The sequence below is a fragment of the Guyanagaster necrorhizus genome (assembly GCF_019112545.1).
Source record: "Guyanagaster necrorhizus MCA 3950 unplaced genomic scaffold BT62scaffold_19, whole genome shotgun sequence".
Taxonomy (NCBI): domain Eukaryota; kingdom Fungi; phylum Basidiomycota; class Agaricomycetes; order Agaricales; family Physalacriaceae; genus Guyanagaster; species Guyanagaster necrorhizus.
In genome coordinates this window covers 323352-348779 of record NW_025064898.1, presented here as the reverse complement: position 1 = coordinate 348779, position 25428 = coordinate 323352, and the positions used below count along the sequence as shown (strand labels likewise).

Below are 25428 nucleotides of genomic sequence, written 5' to 3'. Positions count from 1 at the left end.
AACATTGTTTACGCAGCACTTCCTACGCGGGATCTGGAGCCACTAACATGAACGTTCCTGCAATGGGACTTCCGAGGCCAACCGCTTCACCAAAGGCGCTGATGTTGAACAGTGCGACAGGTGTAGTAGCGTTGACGAGAGTCTGGTCATTGAAGCCCTGTGGCTGATTGAACACCAGGAAAATATATCTTCAAGATATGAGTAATGGGTAAAATAGAAAAGCCTACTAGTATTTACACACACCTGTGAGCATCGGAACCAGCAGGAGGGGTAGGCTGACGCCAGTCCGAAATAGCTGCCGTCGTGTTCGTTAGGACGGCGCGACCTGGAGAGCGGCGGGATGGTTCGAAGTTTCCTCCGAGGAAGTGCCGAATTTGGGCATTCGTTGGATTCTGCGGAGTGGGAGCGTCGGGGTCAACAGTTGCGATGACAAAGGGCCCATCCCTGATGCCGTATCCAGAGATGGCAAATAAAGGCGGTCCGACGGTTGCTATCAAGTATGTTCAGCATTATACCAGAGTAATGACGGGAACGTACCATTGCGAGGAAGCTGGACGCCCGCCTTGAGTACGATCGCAGGGCCTAATGTTTGGGGGAACGAAACTTCAAGGAGGAACATAGGGTCAAACGGGAGATCGATATCTTCCGGAATCTGCAAAGCAAAAGACAGATGAGCGAGAGGTATTTCAATGAAAATTGAAAGCGGACACTCACGTTAGCGTCGTCGAATGCTTGTTTTACCTCCCTTAGGTTAGTGTCCTGACAGAGCACCACCTGGGTGAGGAGACCGAGCAAAAGAGCGGAAGTAAAGACTCGAAGCATGTCCCGCAAAGACAACCGGTGTGAGTAGGAGCGAGAGTCTGCTTTACATAAAAGTCAAGCGAAGCCGTTGCTGCGTTTGTGAGTCGCATGACATTTCTGTACCATATAAAGAGGTGAGTAATTCTCATGGGAATCTTCTCACTCTACATCATCGTGAGCAAGCCGGCTTCAGAGATGATTAATGATTCTCAGGCATAAGACGATGTCAGTAGATGCTCCAGCATGGTCTTGATCTTTTGAAGTCGTGGTTTTGGGCCCGCCGTACGCTATGAGCATGAGAAAGGACCAATTCGAGAAGTTCACCTTAGATTCCTTCATATGGTCGCGCGTGCACATCGGTAACAGTCTGTGGTCGAATGAATTGTCACACTGTAGGAATTTTCTTCTTTTGAAGAGCCGAGCTGTCTGCCTGCTCAGCACATGCTGTCGACGTCGTGGCATGCGGGTGTCCATACACAGTCAAGATGTCATATAAGATGGCCTTTGCGTAGCCATGTCAAATTATAAGTGCAATAATTCAAAGGAGCGACCGATACACATCCTGAAAATTAGCATGTCACTGGCGTGTACGATAATGGATATTCTGATTGACATAGCGTTCGGTATATTCCATGAATTGAGGATTAGAAGGTTGTTTCTGTATGGGATTCCGCGTTGGCAATCGTCCCCGCTCTCCAATCCCGGTGGTATCTGTTCAATTTCGTCACCAAGACTTGAGGACCACCAACAACGATAACAGAGCACCCTGTCAAACGCAGGCTTTTCTTCGCTGCCCTGTCCCAAATATCAGCGCTACCCAAGGCGCCGCGTAACTGAAGTCCAACCGTGTTCTTTATGAAGTGTCTCACGTCCGAACGTTTTCAGCGACGTCCTCTTTAGGGACTGAAAACACGGAATGGGATTTCCTCGGTTGGTGTTTGCTGAATAAATGTCGCTCATTCCAGGAGATTATCACCACCATGCTTCAGACCGAAGGATGAAAGATCGATCAAGTCCACAGGCATGTTCCTGAGCTCTAGCACAATGAGGTCTGCACCAGTCTCGACCATAATAGCCCTCAGGACGTCACCCTACTCCGTAGATTCACCAATATTAGAGTCACTGACCTTCCTCCTAACAATATATTCATGCGTCGGACGTGATACTACATTGTCGAAAAGGGCGAAAAATAGCACATTAGCATGCTCCTGCAATTTCTCGTCATGGTCCATACTGACGAGCTGGAATTCCATCGTTTTAGGTGCAAATTCCCTGTGATGTGATAAGCAGAGAGAATCCCGAACGTTGAATCTTCGTACATTTAGATGACTGCCCATGCTTGATATGGGTAACTGGACGCATAGTCAATGATAGAGGCGCAACGTATCGATTCCCATTTCTTTCCAGTTCCTACGCAGAATAATCAGTTATTGTCGAGCCCAGACCGACGTTGCCTTGGGTATATTTCCAAACCCTGATCATCTGTATTAGCAGATTCTAAAATACCAAGTTCTTCAGGAGAAACGTAGACCCGAGACCCTCACAAGTAAATTATCAATGGAACAACGGTGTTGTCAAGCGAGGACGCGCATGAAAGAGAGAGTTGCCGCAAGTGATCCAGAGAAATGATATATTTATTCAATTTCTCTAAGAAAAGTTAGTTCCTTTTCATCGCGGCATATTACTGTGGACTCACAAGTAGTACAGATAACCCAATTCGCTCTCTACATACGCGACATCCACGTAGCCGTAACCAAACTCGATACTACATTGACCTGCACCCCATCAGTATGAACTCGAAATAAAGCGCGCATACACCGACCTGGTTGTTCGACAACAAATCCCAGCCATTGATTCTCTTCCCTTTCCCAACGATTCCAGTTTGCTCCTCCCATCTCGTCTCTTGGATCGTCGCCCCCAACACCGAATCCACCAAACTACCCAGTCCACCCGCCAGCGCGCCCCACCACACCATTTCCAACCCACCCCATACCGTCATGACGGCTCCAACGCCGGCTCCACCGACCACGCTTGCCACCGTCCCGCCCACGCTCACGCCGCCATTCGTTCCAGGAGGGACCCTCTTTCCCGTCGTTACCAGCCAGGGCCCCTTCCCACCACTCAGAATACCCAGCTCGCTCGCTAGCGTGTCTCCTAGACAGCACCCAAAATGACCTAGGGCGCCAAACACCAACTGGCGGCTTAGTGTACCAGGCTCGACCAGGTTCGTCGGTGGGGACAATGATGAGAGGGGCAACAGAGCATGGTGGACACTCCCTGGTGCGTACGTCGCGTTCCATACCATGCAACACACCAACGCCCCACATGAGTTGCTCAGGACCTGCCACCCTGTTCGTTCTCCGCCCTCTGTGTAGCCGTCTTCAAGCTTTGCTTTCCGTTGCTTCCCATCTGGTCCTGTACATGAGCACGATTCATATTCATTACTTGCACTTACACCTCGTCGCCCGACTGCCCACTAGGTAAAAAAATATGAGCGCCACACCAAAGACCTTGGTGTCTCCCGCCATCATAAGAGTTCCCACGATGAACGCGGTGACAGCTCCGCTGAATGAGAGGCTTTTCTTTCGCAGGCCATGCACGGCGAGGAGGGTCGCGATGAGGAGAGCGACGTACGGGATTTCCATGAAATGGAGACGAGCCACTGCCAGGAAGGAATCGCAAGACACGTGGTCCGGTCCGGTGCCCGCGGACTCAAATCGTAAAATACTAACTTTGAGAGAATGAATTATCTCTCGCGCTCGCAGTCAGCACAATTCATTCTCTCGCGCTCACAGTCAGCACCGTACGCACAGAAAGCGCTGCTGCAAAGTCTGCGATTTATATTCCGCTACCCTTAATTCTATCTCTGTGTTTTGATTCTTATCAACGATGCCCCGCTCCGTTGGCACCGCAAGTGAAACATTGAATCCTGACAATGCAGGCATGCCTTTGGCCAAAAGTCTGGAGGAGATTGAGATGGACAAGATGCGAGCGAAGATGAGCAAAGACGTGGAAATGAGAAATGCGAGGAGAGCGCAAAGAGGGAAAGATATGGAGGCCAAAGGCCAAGATCCCCAAGATGTCTCAGACGACGAAGAGGATGAGTCCGAGCTTGTTGTTGAGACCGTACAGAGAGCTGTCGAAGCCAAAGGGAAGAGTTCAGAACCACTCAGGACCACAAATCCAATAGTGCCTGCAATCATGCCAACAACGGCTGCTGCCTCTGCGACCTCGATGGATTCCGCGCTCACCACGATGTTCTCAGACGATAAACGGAGAGGAATGCGGAAGCTTACAGTCCTAATGAAACCACCATCCACGAAGATTACAAGGCTCTGCCCATACATCGAATCTGCATTTCCCTTACCATGTTCCACCCGAATTACCTGCGTAACCTCCAATATAGTAGCGACGCTTTACCACGGGTCAAAATTACATGAACCTCCACCGATGGAACAAGCCGGATTTTCAACGTTTTAGATGTGTCCAAAGCTCTTTCTCGCGCAGATTTCCTGGAATGTTACAACAACCTCTTGGGTTTCCTCTCTGCCATTCTCGGCGAACGCACGTTCCAAGGACTCAACGAACATCTGCATACCATGCCGTCGGATCAGCATTTCACTTTATGGTTTGAAGCGTATAAACGATTTGACAAAGATATTCGGTCAAAACTATTCAAGGAGCCGTTTATTCAAGAAGGAGAAAGTGGATTTACTGCACTCAGTGTGACGGATTCGACCGAGGACCTCACCCATTTCCTCTACGCTCTGTATACACGCGTCAGCACTCGATCTTTTTTCCTTGCCACGAGAACTTACATTTGACTCTGTTCAGTTGCTTTTACCCTGGAAAGCAGATTCATTATGACGCTATAGAATCCATGCTACGTCTGGCAAACAAATATCTGGCACAACAACTTCGTACGGATGTTTGATTTCCCTGATTGGGCTGAATTGCGGCAGAAATCACAGTGATTGGATGGCTGGTACGTGTCAAACTGTTCTTTCTCAATGATCTTCTGCTGATATGATTTCTTTGTGAGACATAATGTCGACGAACAGGCGGAGTAGTTGACATCGATGCGCATATACCTCAAGAAAGATTGTGTGGCCAGCTTTCGGAACTTTATACACTCATTGTACATCTGACGTGAACGCTACTTATGATTCCAGCATTTACCTATATGTTTAGGTATTCATTATTACCACGTGGAATTTATTGAACAAGTTTCTTTACGAGACTACAGCGTCGGTCATCACGACTTGAAGATTAACGAGATTGATATCGTTGTCCGTCTTTAAATTGTGGCTGCGGTGCTAAAGCTACCGCCTCTAGTTCATCTATGGTCCACAAACACCTCTTCAAGTGTCAGAATCTCTATTCCTTCTTTAACTCATAGGTGACGAAGCACAAGTACAGGACGATGAAGTCGTCCGCTGAAAGATAGCGAACTTCTACATGTGAGGAAAATCCGTAAAAGGTACCATCTGTGCTATTGAAGATAATACTCAATTAGGCCAGTAATTGCACTTAACAAGCAGATAGCTAGCGTGGAAATTCTCAAGAAAGCGCTGCCTGTGAGAAATTTGATGTCACGGCATTCCCGTCACAACACGTCTTGGTTCTTTTTTTCATCCATCATCATCGAGCTTAATGTCGGATTCGGACGATTCATCCCCGCGTCCGGCCAAACGACCGAAAATCTCCAAAAAGGATTTCCCTGAAAAAGATGGGGCGTTATGGTTGGACGATGGTAATATCGTCCTCATCAGTGCTCAGGGAGTGGGATTTCGTGTGCATCTAAGCGTGTTGTCAATGAACGTAGTGGGCTTTCGGGATATGTTTGGTGCAGTGGATCACTCGGATGAAAAAGAAAAATACACGACTCGGACCTTAAAGGATTCAACCCAGGACTTGAGACATTTTCTCCATGCTTTATACACGCGCACGTCAGTATTTTTAGTTCTATCTTATTTGGACGTGATAATCATGTTTCCAGTTACTTTTATCCTGGAAAACCGACCCACTATGACACCCTCGAATCCATGCTACGCATGTCCACCAAGTACCATGCAAAACAGCTCCGTCACGAGTTGATAGAGCATCTCATCATGATATACCCCTCAGAGATGATGGTCCTAGAAAAGTACAAGGATCTTAGAATCCCAAGTGATGATACCCACAGCCTGCGCGCTATCACAATGGCACGCGAGTGCGACGTACCCATGATCCTCCCAACGGCTTTCTACTGGGCCTCTACCATCTCGCCGGCCCAGCTCATTAGGCTTCAACCTAAACTCAAATCAAAAGACCTCGCCGAGATCCTAGTGGGCCGGGAGAAAATAGCCCAGGCTGTCTACAAAGCTATGTGGTGTTGGCTATCTGAAACTCGTCATGGGTGCAAGGGCGATCGTAAATGTCGTGCAAGGCGTTTGAGTGTGTTACGGGACACCAACCAATTCCAAGGAGCCCCGCCGTCTTTTTTTCTGAACAAAATACTGCCTGAAACGCCGGACGAGGAGAGCAGTGACTCCGAGTCGGATGAGGAGGATGAGGAGGGGAAGTTTTGCGAGCACTGTTTGCAACAGTGGTACACGCCAAAGAAAATGCGTAAGGACTATCAAGATATCTGGGACTCCTTGCCTTCGTATTTTACGCTTCCCTCTTGGGACGATTTAGATGATATGAAGTACTAAAAGGGATTGGTTTTGGAAAGGTGTGTAACTCTCGGAAAGAGATGGATCAACTCATCACTCGAGTGTTATGCTAGATTTTGTCCGACTCCTGTAACGACAGAGCGCTCTGAGGTCCTATTCATGATGTGTCGTGCTACTCGTGGCTGTAAGAGTTGGATGGACCTGGGCCCTGAGTTACCAAGACACAGATGTGCTAGATATCATACTAGCAGAGATAAATTTTGAGAAGCGAAGCACCAGCGCGAAGTCTGAATCTTTCAGTGAGGTCCTGATGGAAGCGGCACAAGTGCAATTGGAGGTCCGGTCCGATTTTCGAACTCCTTCCATCACCGCGTACAAAGTGTCCTGGCCCTCAGCAGAAGCCGGCTTAGACAAAGGTAAAACACTCCGAGTCATTAAATAAGGTAGTGCTGAATATTCATGGTATCTACTATTAATCTAGCCCCAGATATTCTCTGCTATGTGTTAATATATTATCCCCAGCAACTTTGAGCACTGCGTTTTTGATATGTTTCGAAGATCGTCGCATTCACGATTGGTGTCAAAGAACGTCCTCTTGTTGTAGGTAGGCATCCTTCTACTATTTCTGCATTACATTTATTTCGAACACCTTGTGTAGGACTACAGGGCGCGTTATTCGGGTCAAGCGAGTATCGGTTTGTTTATCCCCGACGGAGAGTCAAGACGCCATGTTCACGACCGCCTTTTTTTACGTCTAGTAAGTCAACTATGGACCGCGATGAAGCCCAAAAAACGCCAGTGGCTATACCCCTGCAAGATGTCGAGAACGATCCCGAACGCTTCTTGTGGTACGCGGGATCTCAAGGAGGCGGCTTCAAGGTGCAAGAAGTACCAAGGGGGGCTTGTCAATGACACGCTTACACATTATCTAAATTGGCTCGCCCAAATGCTGTCATATAGAATGCCTAGTTTATCACATTTGCAGAAATATATGAAATTTTTGATGCCCTTGACGTATATTTTTTCGAATATGGGAACCAGGCCACCACTACCAGCGACGGATCAAATGACTTTGGGACCGGCAGCTATGATGAGTTACATTTTTCTCCCGTTAAAAACGTGCGATTAGAATCCAATCTGATCAGGACGACACAAATTTCGATGATTGTCGTGAAGTTCATCAGCGCGATAACAATTCGGGTCATAGTGAGGTTTGCTTATTCAGACGGGCGCTCCCTCCCGGTAGACATGACTCTCCTGGGCTCTTTATCGACTGAACCATCAATTCCGGGACGGTAGCAGTTCAAGTACGATTTTCAAAACTCATATTGCCGTCTCCTGCTGATACCTGTTTATAGGTATCGAGCCACCTCACTGCCAATCTTCATTGTCAAGAATTGCGACGGAGCAATCGTCAGGTGCTATTGAGATACACTCTGACAACGAAAAATCCAGTATCATCGAAATAAGTTGACAATTCACTGAAGGACATCCTATGAAGCGGAGCAGAGTGTCAGCGCACTCTGACCTTGATGCCCAGCGTATGCATACTGTCTTTGTCAGTACCCTCAAACTCTAAGCATAGTTGTATAGGCTAAGCCCTTCGCTCTAAGAGAAGACGATCCTCTGCGGCTTACCGACGTGTTTCGAGTTCAGATAGTAATTGTACTAAATCATTACTTGTCAAGCCACAGAGCCGCTCACTAGACCGGCAGATTCCCCTTCGCCAGAAGAGGCCTCCGACAAAGTGTGAGTGTCTATCGGTTGTTCTGTGCGTTTGTATTGTAATCATGAGCTCCTAGTGCGGCGGCTACGTAGGTGGATAGCAAGTTGGCCAGTTGAGTAGAGAATCATTGTATCAGATATTATTCTTCGTTTGAGCGACTGGTCTGCCCGTCCCCCAGCAAGCTTGGATTTGAGTTGGTCTCTACGCCAACATGATGTTATTTTGATCACAAGTTACCCCGGACAACTCATGAAGCTTAGCGCTACGACATTCAACTTCCAGAAGTGATAAATGGTAGGTATATATACAGTGAAGAATATTCTATGTTTCTACGCAAGATATATTTGTCTATATGTCGCGACGGCTGGCATGCTAAGACCGTCGTGTAGGTATTTCAATGCAGTCCAATATTATAGCCGCATTGCTGTGCGAAAAAGGTTTCAAATTGAGAACCTTCACCGTTGCTCAGGTCTGGTCCAGGATTCCGACATCATAGGCATGGCGCCGGTAACCCGTTCCTCATCAGCCACAATAGGAATGTCCGTCTCTTCACGCTCATTGTGACCGGGAAGAACATCTTTGAGAACGTCCTCCTCCTTCGATTTGAAGATAAGACCCCGATAAAATGCAACGATAGTGAGCGAGAATAAAGTAAACCAGGTCAACACCATGGCAAGGGTCAGACACAAGTGGACGATGTAGAGAAACTCGATGCCGAAGATATCCCCCATGAGGCGCGTGATCGAGATCCATCCAACATTAGGGAATGTCAGAGCCCAACCTAGCATGCGTTAATCAGGGTCGCCAAAGGAAAGAGTACGACTCACAGCCTAGAATTTCATTGAGATTCTTGTGAAGCTTGAACCAGTACGGGAGGACGCCGAAGATGAAGAAAAAGACGGCGAGACCGTAGAGCAAAAGACCGGCAAGGACACTGCCAGCATACCAGATTTCACCAGCATTCTCGGTGACATAACCACGCGAAGGAAGTCTTCATAGACCATGTGAAAAGTAAGCTGAAGAGACATAGGTGCAACTCACATCTTCCTTGCGTGGTCTGCCAAGTTTATCAAGGCGAGAGCCGTAAATCCAGGTGGACCGCAAGCGACAAAGGCTCCATTTGCTTGATGTCCTTCCAGGAAACCTGTCTATGACACAGTTTCCGATGAACTGATATTAAGACAACAACATGAACGAGGACACGTACAGCCATAACGCTGAACAGAGTCTGAATTAGGATTGCAAGGAAGTATACAATAATAACACACCGAATAACGTAGATGCAGAGGTAGAAGAAGGTCATGAAAGATCCCAGCCCTATGGATACTGATTTATAACGATATAGGAAAGACACGGGACAAACAAACCTTGGAAGAAATAACCGACAAGAAGCACACCTAGCCCTCTTGGGTCGGATGCATCCATTACTCTCAAAACATTGAACGAGACAACGCCGACCAGCATCTGATCTGATATCAGATAGTGGAAGATATTTATGCATAAAACAGCATACCATGGGAAAGATCTAGACCCCGTATCAGAAGCAGCGAAGTGCTTATATTTTAACAGGAGTCAGGACTTACTAGGAAAGCGTACGCAGGAGTGAAATGCATCAGGTCGTGTGGTTTATTGAACCATATCATGATCATCGGAAAACAAGTCAGAAGAGCAAAGAGAACATAAACCCTGCGGAAATTTGAGTAAGAAGTATAGCAAGTGCGCTATGGAAGGCCACCCACCAGAATAGGGCATATATAAACCCAGCACTCACATGCCCCGATGGATAGGCGTAGTTGACCGTTCCGATGATAATAGTGGCGAAGGAGAGTACCTGATACGAACATCAGAAATATCGGACGAGACTGGGAAGAAATTCGCCAAACAATTAATGGAACAAAAACGCCTTTGACAGGGTCCCGGACTAGTCGCCAAGCTTGACAAGGGTACACTGATTTGAATGTTATAAGCAACCAGACTATAAGACAAACAACACCATGACGCACGGATAGTTTGCAGTAGAAGAGTGACCACATTGGTTACAAAAAGAGCCATGTTTATGAAGTAGAATCCCGTCTCGATCGCTGTCAAGTCATTGAAACGATCTTCCAGACCGGCAAGAGTGACGTAGACCGCGCCTGTGCCCATGCCAATGGGGAACTAGAAACACTGATTAGCTGGTACCGCGAAAGACGCGTCAAAGAAAGACACTCGCCGCTTGCCAGGACCAACCATGAATATAACGAGCGAACACGCTCACACTAGGTCTTGGAGCATTCTCCGTCCCTGTATCGCTGTTGCTCATCTCAGAAGGATTCGGCATCGCAAAGAAAGAGGACGGTGTGCGTAGGGAAAGGGAAAGAAAAGTGAGCAAAAAGAGAAGTCTATAGAGTTGGAGGCAGGAAAATGAGTGGAGGATGAATTAATGAGGAATCAAAGACAGCCTTAACCGAGAAGAAAGACGTGGGACAGATGATAGAAAAGAAGATGGTGTACAGCTCTTTTATATTGTCGTTGTGATTGCCGAATTAGACAATACCCCACTTTCACCGAGTCTAAGTTTCGCGTGAGTTGATTGTGCGTAGCGGGGAAGTGTGCCCGGTCACCAAATAGCCATTAGCTAGGGATGATCTCGAGAGCATGCGGGCACATAGATATATGTGGTAATTGTTGTCTGACTCGTGACGTTGCAATTCCTACAGCAGTTGTACCGGCTAGGGAAATCTTAGTCGGTGTCTTTTAGGTTTTGAAGCCTGTTCCAATTCAATTCCGACTGGCAGACGACCAACGTTTAAGGAAAATTCTATGTAAAAAAAATGAGAACGTGTGATATTCAGAAGCCCCGACCACGGAGATATGATAGGATCATAGGTCCCGTCGCTTTTTTTGGCCCCCGATTTCAACTGAGATCGCGTGGGATACAACTATCGAGAGTGCTCATCAAGACTTGTATTATCTTTCGCGAGAAAGGTGCACATATCTCCAAGCAGGTGTTGATTTTGAATTACGCTTTTACGGAGTCAGCCGCAGTTAAGTTATCACTTTATCTTTCGTCAGATGCTTCGCAAATCCGCAGTCAGAAATAGGCCAGACAACGCCACAGGAAGAATACTGCGCCTCCAGTTTGACAGTTGTAGTCCGTTCCAAAAAAAGAGAGAGGAAGCAACGAATGCCACTTCGATTGCTTGCGTGATGGACTGTGGGTTCGAACACAGAGCGTGTGTTGCTAAGGGTGGAAGAGATCCGGCGACCGGTCAACGACGGTAAACTAAACTCACTTCCCCCGACAACGAGAGTGAAGTCCAGGTGAGGACGCTTACTCAATGAAGAGGGACCGCATTTCAGATCTGAACAGACTGAATCAGCATCAAGCTTGGCCGCTGTTTTGACGCTGTATAATCGAGGGGTATGACGTAGAGGATTTTAATAAGTCGGACCTACAAAGATGTTCATAAGTATCAATAATTCCCGCTGAAAATGATAGAGAATTAGTATAACTAAGATTATGATAGAGGAATACGCAGGCAATGGCCCAGTTCTCCATTTTTTTTGGTTGATACGTATCATCCTAGTAGCAGAATAGAAGGGATATATACCGATGGAAGAGACACGTCGATTCATGGTTCTGCTTACGATTCACGATCACCTAGCGGGAATGTAGAGGAAGAGTAGATATCGAACACAGAAAGCATACCATATAACCCTAGCTCGGTGAGCTCTAAATTGCTGGGTGATTCGTACTCCTGCTCCTGCATACGTTGTGCACGATTCTGCCTAAGAGTGCACATTGTAAATCTTGAGCAAAATATTATGCCGAAGTAGCCCCTGCTAATGTATTTTAGTTAGCTAGACTCCTAATCCTGGCTTTTGTGTGATTCTATTCGAGTAGATAACCCACAGCGAAGGACACCAAGGCAAACAAGGATCAGTCCTTCCAATATTGTTACCAAAGAAAATAAATACAGACCAAACATACCAAAGCTATATACCGATGCCCGCTAGTCCTTCTACGATAATTGCTCATCACTATCACTGAACCCGAATTATCCCGCGAATGACAGTGCATTGAAGTGACGCAGGGGTCGCTGGAGGACGTCGCGGAGGAAAGAATTTTTGAACTCCGACGTTCTGTCTTCCACGTAGTCGGTTACCTTCGTACTTTGATCTTCCCAAGTGGGAGGCGCTGCTCAAACATTCAGAGTAAATGTGCTCACAAAGCTTTACTCGCTTCTTTAGCTGTAACGATGCCTTTCTTACTCATGCACTAGCTCCTTCAAACAACGACGCTGGTATTCAAAGACCGTGACAGTGTCAACTATTTGGGCGCTATCGATGGATAACGTGATGATGGATGGGGTACCACAGGACCAATGTCCAGAATGTACACAGTTCTGCGAGCTGGTGAAGTGTGAAGTTTTGGTTGGTAGCGGGCTATGATTGCAAGGAAGGCTATGCCGTCAAATAGAATGAATGAATGATGAAGATATAGTGTTGGAAGTACATCCATACAGGGATATCTCAACGCGGAGACTGTTAACGAGGAGAAAATTTCATCCGATGTAAAACCTACGCTTCTGGTTAGTAACTTACGACTTGTCGACCTAAAGGAGAAGATGCACGTGAAGCATAATCACACCAGAAAGATGAACATTTTTGACAAACCTGAATTTTGAGCACAACTATAATGTTTTAGCGTCAACAAACTTCACTTTTTGGAGGATCTCAATCCCATGCCGGCGCCGCCCACCAGAGATACATTTCAGGAGCACGCAAATTTTATGTAAAATCTCTGCCAAGATCGACCTCCCAAAACATCACCTTATTGTGCACATTCTGGTTTCACTCAAATTCTCACCTTTCCGCTGTGACTCCTCGACAGCATTCGTCGTATCAGGTCGTGAAAGCATTCTTTGTTCCTGAATAGACTAAATTACACGAGTAAATTGAAGGAATTGTTACTAATATGTTCTCTCGGAAGACCTGCTGTTGATGAGCGATGAACAAGCGCTGCCCGGCCGGTACAAACCCCCGGGAAGATAGTGGCATTCTCCTCCGTATGCGCGACGCGTTCTGCCACCTGACCCATTGGAGCCGGTCAAAACTCCCTTTCTCCTTTTCTGTGACGTCTGATTCTGGCTCGCGCCCCGCAAAACGTCAAAAAACCTCCTGAAATGCTTCTTCTACTTCTGCACACTCAAAAGACCCGATTTTCTGGTTCGAAGATGGCAATATCGTTCTCATCAGCAATCAGGGAATGGAATTTCGCGTACATTTGGGTGTACTGTCATTCAACACGGAATTCTTTTGCGACATGTCTAGGTTGCTGTCTCAGATGAGGAAGAAAGAGGATTTACCTCCATTGAGGTGGTGGATTCTACCTAAGACTTGATAAACTTCCTCCATGCTTTATACACTCGCTCGTCGGCTTTTTTTTCTTTCTCTGCCAATTCGGAAAATGGACATGACGATCTTTTGGCGGCTACTTTCTCGCAGGAAAATCGACGTCTTACGACGTCCTTGAATCTCTGTTACGCATGTCAACCAAATACCTGGCTCAGCAGCTACGCTCCGACGTGATAAAACATCTCACCATGATATACCCGTCTAACTTTAGTGAACTGCAAAAGCACAAGCACCTCAGAATTCCAAATTCTGATTCCCATAGCCTTCGAACCATCGTGATGGCATGAGAAAACGATGTGCCCACTATCCTTCCCACTGCTTTTTGCTTTGCCTGCACCATCCCACCCTCCCACCCTGTCGAGCTTTACCCCAAGCCCAAACCGGGTGACCTTGCCTTGATTCTCACCAGATAGCAGCAAGATGGGAAGAGAGCTCGTCCATTGAATCCTAGACTCCCATCGAGAAGGTCTCAAAAAGTAAATGCTAAACATTCTCCCCTATTTCTCATCAGCAACGAGGCGGCAGGCGGAAAAGTAAACAATGGTAGTTGCCAGATATCCAGCAGTCGCAAAATGGAAATTGGTATTCCAAAAAAGGGTCTTGGGCTGTCATAGGCACTATCAGGGTTCAAACCTGGCCTCCTTGAGAATATTGCTCCTGCGTCATAGTGCCTCGACAATGGTAACATCTTTCTCAGAACAGGAGTGCGTAGTATCCAGTGTGGGGGTAAGGATGAAAGAGAACATCGTTCATATAGGTGTCAGTGCCGCAGAAAACTTGGATTCATTAGAGATGCAACGGGTTTCAGAAAGTCGGTCGCCTTTGTCTGGAATGACATTGCCTTGTAAATGGTATTTTGCCTATAGCTCTAAATCAGGGTCAGTAGATCCTGCAAACAACATATGCCTGAATCAAAACAAACAGCTGAAATCTAGCAAGAAAGAGAAGGACATACGATACATCTTTTATACTCCTAGGGCATAATGAGCCCACTTCTAGGTTGATAGAGAAACACATCTTGTGATCAGATCTCAGCATCTCCACCTGTAAAAGAACAGAACCATGCCCATCCAAGTTCCTTGTATCCACCATGCTATGCTCCTGGTATGAACAGAATAGAATATCTGTGCAAGAATAGTTTAGTTTGCCTCTGCCCCTAGTGTCATCATTGAAAGAATAACCTGGGCCACATACAATATTGCATGGTCTTGGCTGTTTCAAAGGCTCACAGTAGATATGTGCTACAATACTTGTCTATGTGAGGAAAGACATCTGAGCATGGTACATACTATTGCACAGTCTCCAGGAGATACACCTTGTCTATTTCTGAATATGGAGAGAGGGTTTGTGGGCTATGTTTGGATGATTGGAGGTTCTCTGAGAAAAGGAATTATAAGAAGATCTGGAACAATTTGCCATTCTATTTCAAGCTTCCTAAATGGAAGGTACTGCTAAAGGACTTGGAGTGATATTTGATCATAGACATTTTGTACCATATGTACATCCCTTTTGAGACACAAAGTTCTCTTTTCAATTACTTGTACCATTTTCTAAGTGACAGGGTGTTTCTCTCACTCAACATTCACTTCATAGAATAAAACCACGGTTCTGTCACACTAAGTTCAGACCAACATATGCACAGTGAGTTCTAGACCTTCTGTACGCCAGATTACTGGCCCTAAAGATTCCTCGTGATCGTCCTTTTGACAAATAGGGACAGCCAAGCCGCAGCTAATGTCTTGTTCATGAATTGCTAATATAATTCATTGGGGGTTTCACTGTCCTTTCACTTGACTTTCATCTTCTCAATATCCATTCATCCGATACTAACCTATTCCCCGCCCACGTTTCCACAAATGCCAACTGTAAATCGTATATCAAACCCGCCCTCGTCCTCCCGCGATCGCGCAGGCAAGAATTTGTTCGGGTGCATCGAACAGGGGCTCAAAGATATGGACCAATTGACGGAGAACCACTGGATAGGACCAATGCCACCCGAAGAATTAATCTCGACCTTACCTTCCGATACAGGATCGCTGAGCCCAGAAATCTCGGGGATGTTTGATTCTTTGCCTCAAGAGTTTGCAAATACTCAGGAACTGCAGAGTATATTTGTGAGCCATATGCCTGAACGTCGACAATCGCTTACACCTTGACAGCTTGGTCTGCTCTCTCCCCTTCTTGTCGTACCCACCGACCTAATTGATCAGTCCAAATCCCGGTACTTGAACTGGGACTTTTATGTCTCAGACAAGGAGCCGTTCAACGATCCACCCATCTGCAGCAACCCTAGCATCCGCCGACAATACCCATGGATCGTCGACAACCGTGCCGCTACCTCCATTCGCGGCCGGATGATTGAATATGCTAAAGACCTATACGCCAGTCAACACCGATCACATCTCTATTCTGTACTCATAGGCAAAACTTACGCTCGGTTCCTCCGCTGGGATCGCAGCTCGGTTCTCATTTCACGATCTTTTCCCTATCGTCGACAACCGCACCTCTTGATCGCGTTCCTGTCGCGTTTCGCCAACCTCTCCCCTGCGGGAATGGGATACGACGACACGGTAACCCCGGCTTCTGCGAAAGAGGAGAGTTTGGCTCGTGATGCTCTGAGAGACTATGTCAACCCGCTCGTTCCTCGCCGTCTCTTCAAAGTGCATGTCTCCGATACGCTAGGTCCCGGTTGCGATGTTATTATCGGCCCACCGATCGCTAAGGCCACTACAATCGTTGGCCGGTGCACGTCTGGCTATCCTGCATTCAATTTGGCGACACACCAAGTAGAATTCCTCAAGGACAGCTGGCGCGATGAAACTCTGCACGGCAAAGAGTCTGAATTTCTAAGAACCCTGAACGACCAACGAGTCCGCTACGTTCCAACACTGACATGCGGCGGAGATGTCCCAGGCCATGTTACCACGAACCACGTTTACGTGGAAGCTCCTTGGAACTGTGGCAGGACCTCAGTGTGCATCCGACGACGGCAAAGGAACCTCACGAAAGAGATTGGAAAGAACTTGTCGACGTTTCAGTCTGGGAAACACCTCTTGCAGGTGACGCTTAACGCATTCCTTGGTGAGTATTTCTTCTGTGCGCTGATTAAACCTACGTCCTGACGTTGTAAATGAGCTCACCGCGATGCCTTTGAAAAATGCCGACTACTACATCGCGACATTAGTGGTGGTAACATCCTGATACTCCCCAATGGCGACGGGATGCTGAACGACTGGGACCTCGCCGTCCACATGGACGAATGTCAAACGGATCAACGTCAACTAGTGCGGACAGTGAGCATTTGAATATCCCCCCATCTGTACCTTCATCAATGACACAGCCTTCAGGGTACCTGGCGCTTCATATCCACAAGACTCTTGAATTGCCCCGGCAAGAGAAATGAATTGCAAGACGACTTGGAGTCTTTCATACATGTTGTCATGTATCATAGTCTCCGCTACGTGTGCCACAACAAAGTCGACAGGCTGCCTGGTATATTGTACGAGATATACGATTCGGTTCAGACGCACGATGGCGAGGCTCAAGGAGGCTTTGGGAAGCGACGCCTTTTCGCTTCCAGTGGTGTCGAGGTCCTGGGGCGAGACTTTGCGTTCTCCAAGTGCCATCCCCTCAATGGGTGGTTTGAACGCGCCATGGACCTTGCATGGAAGTGGATTTCCTACGCCGAGTATAAGCGGACGCCGTTTCCTGAGGAGATGCAGACCCATCAAGCTCTCCTTGATGTGTGGGAGGAAATTTTGCGGGATGTGCAGTGGCCTGACGTGGATCATGCACCGTGCGACCAGTCAGTGATGAAGACCGCACTGTTACCGTCGAGCAGGAATGCGAAATTCATGGGCAAGCGAAGAAATATGAAGCCGGAAAACCGATTGGTCTCAATGCCTTAGATGAAAGCTTTGTCTTGTGGTCGTGCCGATGTGTATCAATCCGTTGGACCTGTGGCGGTGAATATGTTTGAAATAAAGGAGTGATATAGTGTGTACAAAAAACATCTAAACGTAGGTAATGAGCTCCATTTCGAACAGACACTTAACACACGCAACTCGTTGTGTCCTTCAATTTATTATCTCTAGCCCATGTCCAGGTACCTTCAGAAGATAATGCATAATCTTACCATCTTGTTCTTCGTACGTGCATGTCGCTGTCTAGCATCTACCAAGTATCTATTGGCACTAGTCCAAGCGAATCGTGTGGGTGAAGTCACGTATAACATATCGATATCAATACGGGCCCAGAGTATACGTCGATCCACCAGTGATTCACGAATGGGAAAATGGCTGCGGAGACTTCACCGTAGAAACGTATTCACCGCTGTGCAGAAGATGACCGGAAGTAGGGTACAAACAAAAGTTTTTGTACAGTATCACACCATACCAGTACGACGAACCAGGATCTTCACGCGGCAGAAGTACAGAGCGGTTAATGATAGCTTGACGAAGTCCGGATATTGTACAGTGGCTGGATACGTGCGAATAAAACAATAGTCCCTTCGAAGAGCCAAAACTTCTATCACAAAAATGAGCAAAATTTTGTATGAGGTCGCTTGGGGTACGCACCTAATTGTAAGAGAAGGAGAGCCTATCTGCCCTAGTCTCGATATCAACATACTCCCATTTCTTTTGGGTGGATATATCCAGTCTCTCCCGCGTCGCCCGACCAGCGACAGCAAACAATGCGACCATTTCGCAAAAACAGGCCACCGCCTCCGCCACGCCTTTCCAAAACTCCATAGATGAGTCCACCGTCCCTGTCAGTTCTTCCGCGATGGTATGCATGGCCGTCAATCCCAGAGGGACAACCCAGAGTGTGGCAAGCACAAAGCCAATGATAATAGCTGCCATGCGCGAGTAGGTGGGGAAGGTAGATTTGCGTGAATTCCTGACTTCGATGATGACAATGGTAGCATGGTAGGCGTATGTCGCGGCAACGGCAACAAAGGTCGTGTAGTCGGACTGGGCACCGTATTCATTGAGCATGGAGAACGCCAAGCAGATGGTGGTGATAGATAGAGAGATGGAGGTGAGAAATCGTAGAAAGGGAGAGAACGTTGAAGGTAGGCTGCAGGAGACCATGGTGGTACCGGAATGAGTTTTAGTCGTCGTCGGTGAATTCTAGATTGCAAACGTCAGAGATGCCCTCAGAAAAGGCGAGAGCGCTTGGGGACAGAATAGAAGCCTTACCCTTTATTGCGGTTGGGCGCTTGCTATCCTCGCACTACGAAGACGTCGTGGCTCAACGGGAAGAGCAGCATAAAAAGAAAGTGTTGGGCGGTAGCAATTCTGCCCGCCCGCAGCAAGGAGTCCGACGTCAATGGAAAAGTGCCTAGCCGATAATCGGCCCCGGAGCGGAAGTGCTCGAAAAGGGTCACTAGGCCGTATAGATATCATTTATGTCCACAACACCAGCAGCAAGAAAGAGAAGTAGACCAACATAGAGGGGGAGCACCCGAGATAAACGAGAAACAAGATTCCATTTTTACCTAATTTCCCGACGGAATACAATCATCTTGAAATCTAGGGGCTAACGCTCGCGGAGATACATATCCTGGATCTTCCATCTTCCATCTTCCATCTTCCATCTGCCATCTTTTAAATGTTCCCGTTCACTCGTTGAACAGTGAGTAAACATCGGACTTTTTTTTACTGAAATTTGGAAACGACTCCAACATCGGAGGGGGGCTACGTACGTTGTCAGACGAAAGAGTAAATATATTAATATTAATATTAATACTGCTGATGTCAAATGAACTGTACCCTACCATGAAAGGGCGGTGTATCATGTAGAGGTTGTTTGAGGCTAAGTATCGTGTAACTAACTGGTCTTGCAACAAGTTCCGCGGGTGTATTTTTGGAAGGTTTTGTGAGCTTCTCTGGTGATGGACGTAAGGGTGCCTTGAAGTAATAGCACAAATCGGTGACCAAAAGTTCAACACTTGGGTTTTTATTTTTTTCTATTTCATTCGACACGTCTAGATCACGGAAGAGATCTGGATTCAACAGTATTTATGATTACGGGGGGCCGCGGCACCGCATGACCTGTGGCTCGTGACGTCCCTTAAGAGTCGCCAAGAGGGGGTCCCCGGTCCAGGTGATTCTTTCGCTTTTACTACCATCATCTCCTCTTCTGCATTCTTGTATTTTCCCTCTTTGAATGTCAACTGCAGCCTTTCCAACCTCATATTCACTACTTGACACATTCTTTTCAAGTGTACAAACGCAGGAATCGGATCTTGAAGATCGTCGGCAACGGCCCGGGATTGTAACAGACGACTCAGATGCAACGCTGTCTGCAGAACAAAGGATATCGGCTGAGCTGTTGTCGGAAGGCGCTGAGAGTGAAGAGGTGATCTACTCAACACGAACCCAGCACACTCAGGCGGCATCATGTCTCAGCGAGGTCATTCCGTCTCCCGCGTCCATGTTTCTCTCCGCCTTCGGTCCTACGCCCTCTGTCGGTGGTGACGAAGTCGTATCTGGCTACACGTTGGGCAAGATTATCGGATGTGGCGGATTCTCCACGATACGCAGAGCCTATTCCCCGTCAGGTGGCGATGTCGCTGTCAAGATAGTTCGTCATTCAGATCTGCTGATCCAAGGCAAAGCGCCACTAGGGTGGAAGCGTCTTAAGCATGAAGCAGAAGTGTGGACGTCGCTTAGCCATGAGCACATCTTGCCTCTTTTCTCCACGGTGCATCAACCCACTGCTGATTACTTCTTCATGCTTTACTGCCCCGCCGGTTCTCTTTTCGATATACTGAGGCGAGAGGGGACTCTACCGCAGGATGTAGCAGGTATGATGTTTCGACAAGTGGTCAGAGGACTCAGATATTTGCATGAGGTTGCCAAGTACGTTCATCGGGACATGAAGCTCGAAAATGTTTTGGTTGACGACATGGGTACGTGCCGCATTGGAGATTTTGGCCTGGCAGAGAGGATAGGAGAGGGCGAAAATGCTGTCGAGACGGATGATGAACACGAGGTTCCCACCACGGGCATCCACCGGGCAGTATCCTTGTCAACTGCACCCAAGCGACATCTGAAAGCGGCACTGCTCGCACATCAGCTGCCAAGACACCGTAATTCAACTAACTCTTCGGCCCACTTCGCTGAGAAGGCCCATTTGTTCCACCCAGGCTCGCTACCGTACGCAGCTCCCGAACTACTATCAACTCTACCTTGCCTCGCCCATCCCTCTCAGGACATATGGGCCCTTGGCATCATACTCTTCGCGCTGTTGACAGGGAGACTTCCCTTTGTGGACTCTTTTGAACCACGATTACAAATTAAGATCCGGCATAGTGAGTCTTAAGCATTCCACATGTTCGCTTAGCTGATTGTTCTTTACAGGTGACATCGACTTTCCATCTGATGTTGGTCGTAGTACGGAACGAGTACTTCGGGGATGTCTGGACCGAAACGTCTCGTCACGATGGACAATTGCCATGGTCGATGAGGTCGCGTGGGGCGTAGGAGGAGGAAGCGAAGGTGACGATATTGCACCTCCTGAGATTGATGATGACGTTTCAGCTCACCGTTCTTCTCCGACTACTCCTCAGTCACGTTCAGGACTCCCAAGCGCGAATGTTCCAGATTGGGAGCAGGAGGACGGACCGATGCGGCCATCGATGGGCACTGCTTCTAGGCGGTCTACGTCTCGTGCTCGGCGCTCGTTATCTCGTGCACCAGTGCTCACGGATATAGGAAGCATAGAACGAAGTATCTCGCGGCATGCAGTCCCTGCCGTCAATGTCTCCACCATAAGTCTGCAATCCCCGTTCTGGAGAGCCTCCCGCCCACGGTCTTCGGCACCCCATTCTCTTGAACGCGGGCGTGGCCTACAAAAGAGGTCCCCGTATGTGACATCCGTTTCCCGATCCAATAGCCCTAGCGTCCCACCGACAACTCCTTCTGACTATAATGTGCCATCCATGTTGCCTATCAGCGAACTGGACAGACATCGGTCTCGCGGTCGCAAGCTCTATACTGACAATGCACGCGCTCCCTTATTATCACCCACCAGTGAGCTTGATGCTGCTGACGAGTGGGATACCGTGGAGCTACGCTCATCCCCCGCGATAAACGGTTTCCCCATCTCCAATACTAGTAAAAGAGCAGAAAGCTTGCCACCCTCGTCCAAATGGTCTGACGCCATTCATATCGCATTCAAGTCTTCACCGGGCTTGTATGCAACACCTCCATTAGTTATTGCAAGTTCGACACCGAACGGTGTTCGGAGCAAAAGTATGGGACCAAGACACTGAGACGAGGTGTTTCTCATATTCAACTGTGGATCGTCACCGATGATCGCACAGGGGATAACTATCTGTCGGGCCTCAGGGCCCAGTTGAACAAATGACTATATCTTTCAAGTATGTATCTTTTTCATGCTTGCAACTTTCCTTGTTCCTTGTGCAATTTGGATACCTCACGCATATTTTAATACGTTCCTCACACTTCTTCTCCCTCACGACCCCACTATTCACCATTATTGTATTTTGTAGGGGATGTACTAGTCCGCAGTGCTCATGCCTTGTGCTTGTATCGCGCTTGATGACCTGAATGAATTATTTATTTGTGTCGATTGTCAATTCGAAGAGTACGTGGGTACTTTCAGATATAAGTGGCAGTCAAATTCGTGAATTATTGACTTGTACATCATATGGGCCTCTGGGGCATGTCTCTTCGCACAAATGCGTTCTCCTACTGATAAGTCGATCCCGACCGCGTCTTCGATCGACGTGTCCTTGTGGGCACCTGAGCAGCTGCAAAATTTGGCTAGTTAGCAGGACGAGGAGACACGGACTGGTCCATATGTTCGGAAATTGTCCTGCGACATGAGAGTTAGCGAGTGATTCGCAGTGGCGAGAACCAACCCCCACACATACTTTCTCGGACTCTGTATACTCATCACTTTCATTCAAGTTAGTGATGTGCGGGCCGGGCTTGGGCTCAACGGGCTCAGCTTTTGTGGGCACGCGCTCAGGACTCAAGAAATACCAAGCCCGGCCTAAGCTTGAAAACAGGGATCGATTTAGATCGGCTTGGGCTTGAGCCTGGGCTTTTGGTCCATGAAGGGAAGCCATATCCGATAGCACTAGTGTACATAATTAAAAACAGGTATAACTCACCTCAATAACATATTTTATCATTGTGAAGGTGTGTGCAACTTGCAGAGAATGAATGAAGTTCAATAAGCCCAAAATCAAGATGCCGTTGTACTCGGCATAGTGATGATGTCATCATTAGACAGCGGTGAAGGCAAACTATGAGTCGGCATTGGTACGTCCTGCGGAGAGGTAGAGGTTTCTTCAGCCTCAGAGTCGGAATCACCCTTCGTTGGGATTTTCGACCAGGATCTACAGTGGAGCGCTTGTGAGCCCGAGCAGCCGACGTTATCACAGACACTACACTAGGCCTGAATCGTTATGTGCGGCCAAATTGTGCTGAACTTGTAATGATTCCGGCGTCTAGCGTTATTCCGTCCGTCGTTAATATTCCAGCCCAAATATGACCATCCTCACCACCTGACGATGCTAAGAAATGTATCTCACATTCGACCTCCGCTCTTTTCTGAATTGACCTCGGGCCGCTGCAACGTCCTGCGGAGTGTTTGGAGGGCAAGATTCTTCAGTTTCCGATTCCGGCTCGGACATGACTGTCTGTCTACGAGCATTACGACCTCCGTTACTAGAGGAGGGACGTCTACAATAATATGAACGTAAATAAGATATATCAATGGCATAGCAGCTACCGTACCGGGCGTATACTGAACTGCAACCTGTGTATCCGAGTCGCTAGGGTTGACGTCACCTCTTCAAGACCGCCCATGATTGATGTAGTCATTCTCCGGAACGTAATCCTCTTCTGCACATAGAGGCTCTGGATCAGATGCACAGAAGTCATTATTCGTATTGTATTCTTCTTACCTGAGGTTAAGATCAGCAACGTATTCAGTTTCTTCAAAAGCTCGCCTATAGCCTGAATGTTAACGTATTTCCTGGGGTCGCTGAGAAAGTATTCCAAGTAGACTGTCCACTGAAAATGAAATATTTAGCGAAGTGCGAAACTGACATAGATGATACGTGTATACCGTTTCAGTCAGAATAAGCTGATGAGTGGTCCAGATCGTCCAATCTTTGTCGCAATACTAATGAAATCCTTTGCCTCTGCGTTTGAAACCGAAGGAACCGATGGAATTCGTCTTTAGCATAATCTTTCGGCCTCCCATATACACACTGATGGCCGCAAAGGAACCTGCGTAGCACGGAAATAGTGGAAGACTCATCGAAATTCAGAGTCTAGAGTAATAACGCACCCATTTGCAATCAGATCGCGCAGAAATTTTGGCCAAAAGTGCAAGTATCCAATCGTGATGTTGTTGATGCTACGAGCTTGGGCATAAATTGTTCAAACCGGCGCAGGCCTTTCTTCTGGAAGGTATTTGCAAGCAGGCTTCATTGCCAGTTGAAAATTCAAGCGTCATGTAAGTAACACTTTGGTGGAGCCTGGCCGAGCCCGCTTCTTTGGTGCTAGCGCTGATCATTTGTCATTGTGCCAATCAACATGACCGTTAGATGAAAACAATTTGGAGAAATTCGAGGCTGCAAATTATTTAATATCGTACAACATGACTATGCCAGATGCTCTTGTCTTGTTCCGTATACTGTCAGACAGTCATAAGAGACATCCTCTCAGTACTCAAGTACAGCTCCAGATCATCAGCACTCAGATATTCCACTTGTTTGCTACCCCCATGGAAGAATCGCTTCAACATCGATTCAATTACCCCTTCTGCACCGCTGGCATGTAAAACCTTGGCAAGGAGAAATGGAACTGGATGAACCTGCGGCTTCGTCGAAGTTCAGATGGACATCCTTCAAAGGAGATGACCTCGATATCACGTCCACGCACTACCGTTGGAGCCAGTATAAAAAGTTCGAAGTGGTGCTGGTTGAGATGGTGGTATTATACATAACTCAGTCGTATAAAGGTCGTGAGAGAGCAGATGCAGTAATGCGATGAAAACGCAATAGTTCTGGTGGAGCTTTACAGGCGATTTAAACAAGTCCACTTCAGGGTCCTTGTCGTCATCAGAGTTCGAGGCAGGCCACAGGCCGAACCACGGTTAGGAAGGACAATAAATAGATCAATCTCGGATTATCATGAAGTTGTATACGAGATAGTTATAACGTCACTAGGAGCAAGCACTCGCTAACAAATCGGTGAGATCGACGTCAGTCTACTACCCGTTGTCGGACTTGGTCTCGAACGTGTTGCGTTTCTTCGGACGTTGATTCATTTGTTTATGGAAAGACAGCAACTCTCAGGAAGACCTTGGCCAGTCGGCGGAAAGACCCTCGCCACGTAGTATATCGGGAGAATTCGTGGAAAAGGTCGAAGAGCCAGCGGCAAGGGGAAAGTGGAACCACCGAACTGAGTACGGGAAGAGTAGGATTATAAACACACCTAGAACTCGCCTCGGTCGTCATGAGATACGAACTGAGCAGGTTAGTAAGAAAGAAAAAAGCTTCGGAGTTCGCCGCCATTGTCTGAGATCACATTCACGACCCCGTGATCATCACGGTGCTAAGTCCAAAGCGGGTTAAGAAAGCCCCCTATGTGCCAAAAATGCTAGATATCATCTATGCGAGCCTATATGTGTGGACATTGTGTAAGTATTGTCACAGGAGGCTCATTAATCAAATACTTCCTATCTCTGGTTTGCCATCATCCACTGAAGGTTGGTTCTTGGAAAGGATGCTATAAACAGATGTAAGCTAGCACATATGTGAATTGAAACAACACTAACTGTATTACTGTTGCA

At 47.4% G+C, this 25428-nt stretch overlaps 11 protein-coding genes across 11 annotated transcripts; 4 read left to right on the top strand and 7 right to left on the bottom strand.

The window, feature by feature from the left end:
* Positions 1 to 22: 22 nt before the first annotated feature.
* BT62DRAFT_971415 (PEBP-like protein) lies at positions 23 to 822 on the bottom strand (the record flags this gene model as incomplete). Its single annotated transcript, XM_043189021.1, has 4 exons — positions 23 to 188; positions 244 to 490; positions 538 to 652; positions 715 to 822. 4 exons carry the CDS (start codon positions 820 to 822, stop codon positions 23 to 25), a joined length of 636 nt encoding a protein of 211 aa, XP_043037623.1.
* A 1596-nt stretch (positions 823 to 2418) lies between these two features.
* Positions 2419 to 3471, bottom strand: BT62DRAFT_987973 (uncharacterized protein). Its single transcript, XM_043190089.1, has 4 exons — positions 3257 to 3471; positions 2624 to 3210; positions 2498 to 2576; positions 2419 to 2448 (listed from the first exon to the last, which is right to left on the bottom strand). The coding sequence occupies exons 1-3, from the start codon at positions 3444 to 3446 to the stop codon at positions 2526 to 2528; spliced, it is 828 nt and encodes a 275-aa protein (XP_043037622.1). The 5' UTR covers positions 3447 to 3471; the 3' UTR covers positions 2419 to 2448; positions 2498 to 2525.
* A 219-nt stretch (positions 3472 to 3690) lies between these two features.
* On the top strand, positions 3691 to 4281 carry BT62DRAFT_921398 (uncharacterized protein; the record flags this gene model as incomplete). The annotated part of the gene is made up of 1 exon (XM_043184300.1): positions 3691 to 4281. The coding sequence occupies one exon, from the start codon at positions 3691 to 3693 to the stop codon at positions 4279 to 4281; it is 591 nt and encodes a 196-aa protein (XP_043037621.1).
* A 1132-nt stretch (positions 4282 to 5413) lies between these two features.
* Positions 5414 to 6709, top strand: BT62DRAFT_934292 (uncharacterized protein). The gene is made up of 2 exons (XM_043186699.1): positions 5414 to 5750; positions 5801 to 6709. Exons 1-2 carry the CDS (start codon positions 5455 to 5457, stop codon positions 6495 to 6497), a joined length of 993 nt encoding a protein of 330 aa, XP_043037620.1. The 5' UTR covers positions 5414 to 5454; the 3' UTR covers positions 6498 to 6709.
* A 1772-nt stretch (positions 6710 to 8481) lies between these two features.
* BT62DRAFT_995566 (uncharacterized protein) lies at positions 8482 to 10665 on the bottom strand. Its single transcript, XM_043190531.1, has 12 exons — positions 10397 to 10665; positions 10188 to 10341; positions 10068 to 10132; positions 9924 to 10015; positions 9768 to 9870; positions 9698 to 9709; positions 9552 to 9648; positions 9453 to 9501; positions 9392 to 9401; positions 9226 to 9332; positions 9012 to 9175; positions 8482 to 8965 (listed from the first exon to the last, which is right to left on the bottom strand). Exons 1-12 carry the CDS (start codon positions 10502 to 10504, stop codon positions 8640 to 8642), a joined length of 1287 nt encoding a protein of 428 aa, XP_043037619.1. The 5' UTR covers positions 10505 to 10665; the 3' UTR covers positions 8482 to 8639.
* A 974-nt stretch (positions 10666 to 11639) lies between these two features.
* BT62DRAFT_921395 (uncharacterized protein) lies at positions 11640 to 13267 on the bottom strand (the record flags this gene model as incomplete). The annotated part of the gene is made up of 12 exons (XM_043184299.1): positions 11640 to 11652; positions 11815 to 11827; positions 11876 to 11951; positions 12158 to 12188; positions 12241 to 12364; positions 12396 to 12417; positions 12542 to 12630; positions 12683 to 12711; positions 12772 to 12782; positions 12844 to 12860; positions 13037 to 13106; positions 13208 to 13267. 12 exons carry the CDS (start codon positions 13265 to 13267, stop codon positions 11640 to 11642), a joined length of 555 nt encoding a protein of 184 aa, XP_043037618.1.
* Positions 13268 to 15842: 2575 nt separating this feature from the next.
* Positions 15843 to 17273, top strand: BT62DRAFT_848357 (uncharacterized protein; the record flags this gene model as incomplete). Its single annotated transcript, XM_043182462.1, has 3 exons — positions 15843 to 16665; positions 16720 to 16877; positions 16932 to 17273. Coding segments are annotated over 3 exons (1323 nt in total), but the record flags the coding sequence as incomplete, so codon positions are not given.
* An 827-nt stretch (positions 17274 to 18100) lies between these two features.
* On the bottom strand, positions 18101 to 18859 carry BT62DRAFT_252171 (uncharacterized protein). The gene is made up of 3 exons (XM_043180245.1): positions 18786 to 18859; positions 18162 to 18716; positions 18101 to 18111 (listed from the first exon to the last, which is right to left on the bottom strand). Exon 2 carries the CDS (start codon positions 18675 to 18677, stop codon positions 18162 to 18164), a length of 516 nt encoding a protein of 171 aa, XP_043037616.1. The 5' UTR covers positions 18678 to 18716; positions 18786 to 18859; the 3' UTR covers positions 18101 to 18111.
* Positions 18860 to 19755: 896 nt separating this feature from the next.
* Positions 19756 to 21865, top strand: BT62DRAFT_900881 (kinase-like protein; the record flags this gene model as incomplete). The annotated part of the gene is made up of 2 exons (XM_043183438.1): positions 19756 to 20902; positions 20952 to 21865. 2 exons carry the CDS (start codon positions 19756 to 19758, stop codon positions 21863 to 21865), a joined length of 2061 nt encoding a protein of 686 aa, XP_043037615.1.
* A 941-nt stretch (positions 21866 to 22806) lies between these two features.
* BT62DRAFT_1008318 (uncharacterized protein) lies at positions 22807 to 23432 on the bottom strand (the record flags this gene model as incomplete). Its single annotated transcript, XM_043177433.1, has 4 exons — positions 22807 to 22960; positions 23013 to 23071; positions 23156 to 23306; positions 23356 to 23432. The coding sequence occupies 4 exons, from the start codon at positions 23430 to 23432 to the stop codon at positions 22807 to 22809; spliced, it is 441 nt and encodes a 146-aa protein (XP_043037614.1).
* Positions 23433 to 24755: 1323 nt separating this feature from the next.
* On the bottom strand, positions 24756 to 25111 carry BT62DRAFT_934283 (uncharacterized protein). The gene has a single exon (XM_043186698.1). It carries the CDS (start codon positions 25091 to 25093, stop codon positions 24908 to 24910), a length of 186 nt encoding a protein of 61 aa, XP_043037613.1. The 5' UTR covers positions 25094 to 25111; the 3' UTR covers positions 24756 to 24907.
* Between the last annotated feature and the right edge of the window lie 317 nt (positions 25112 to 25428).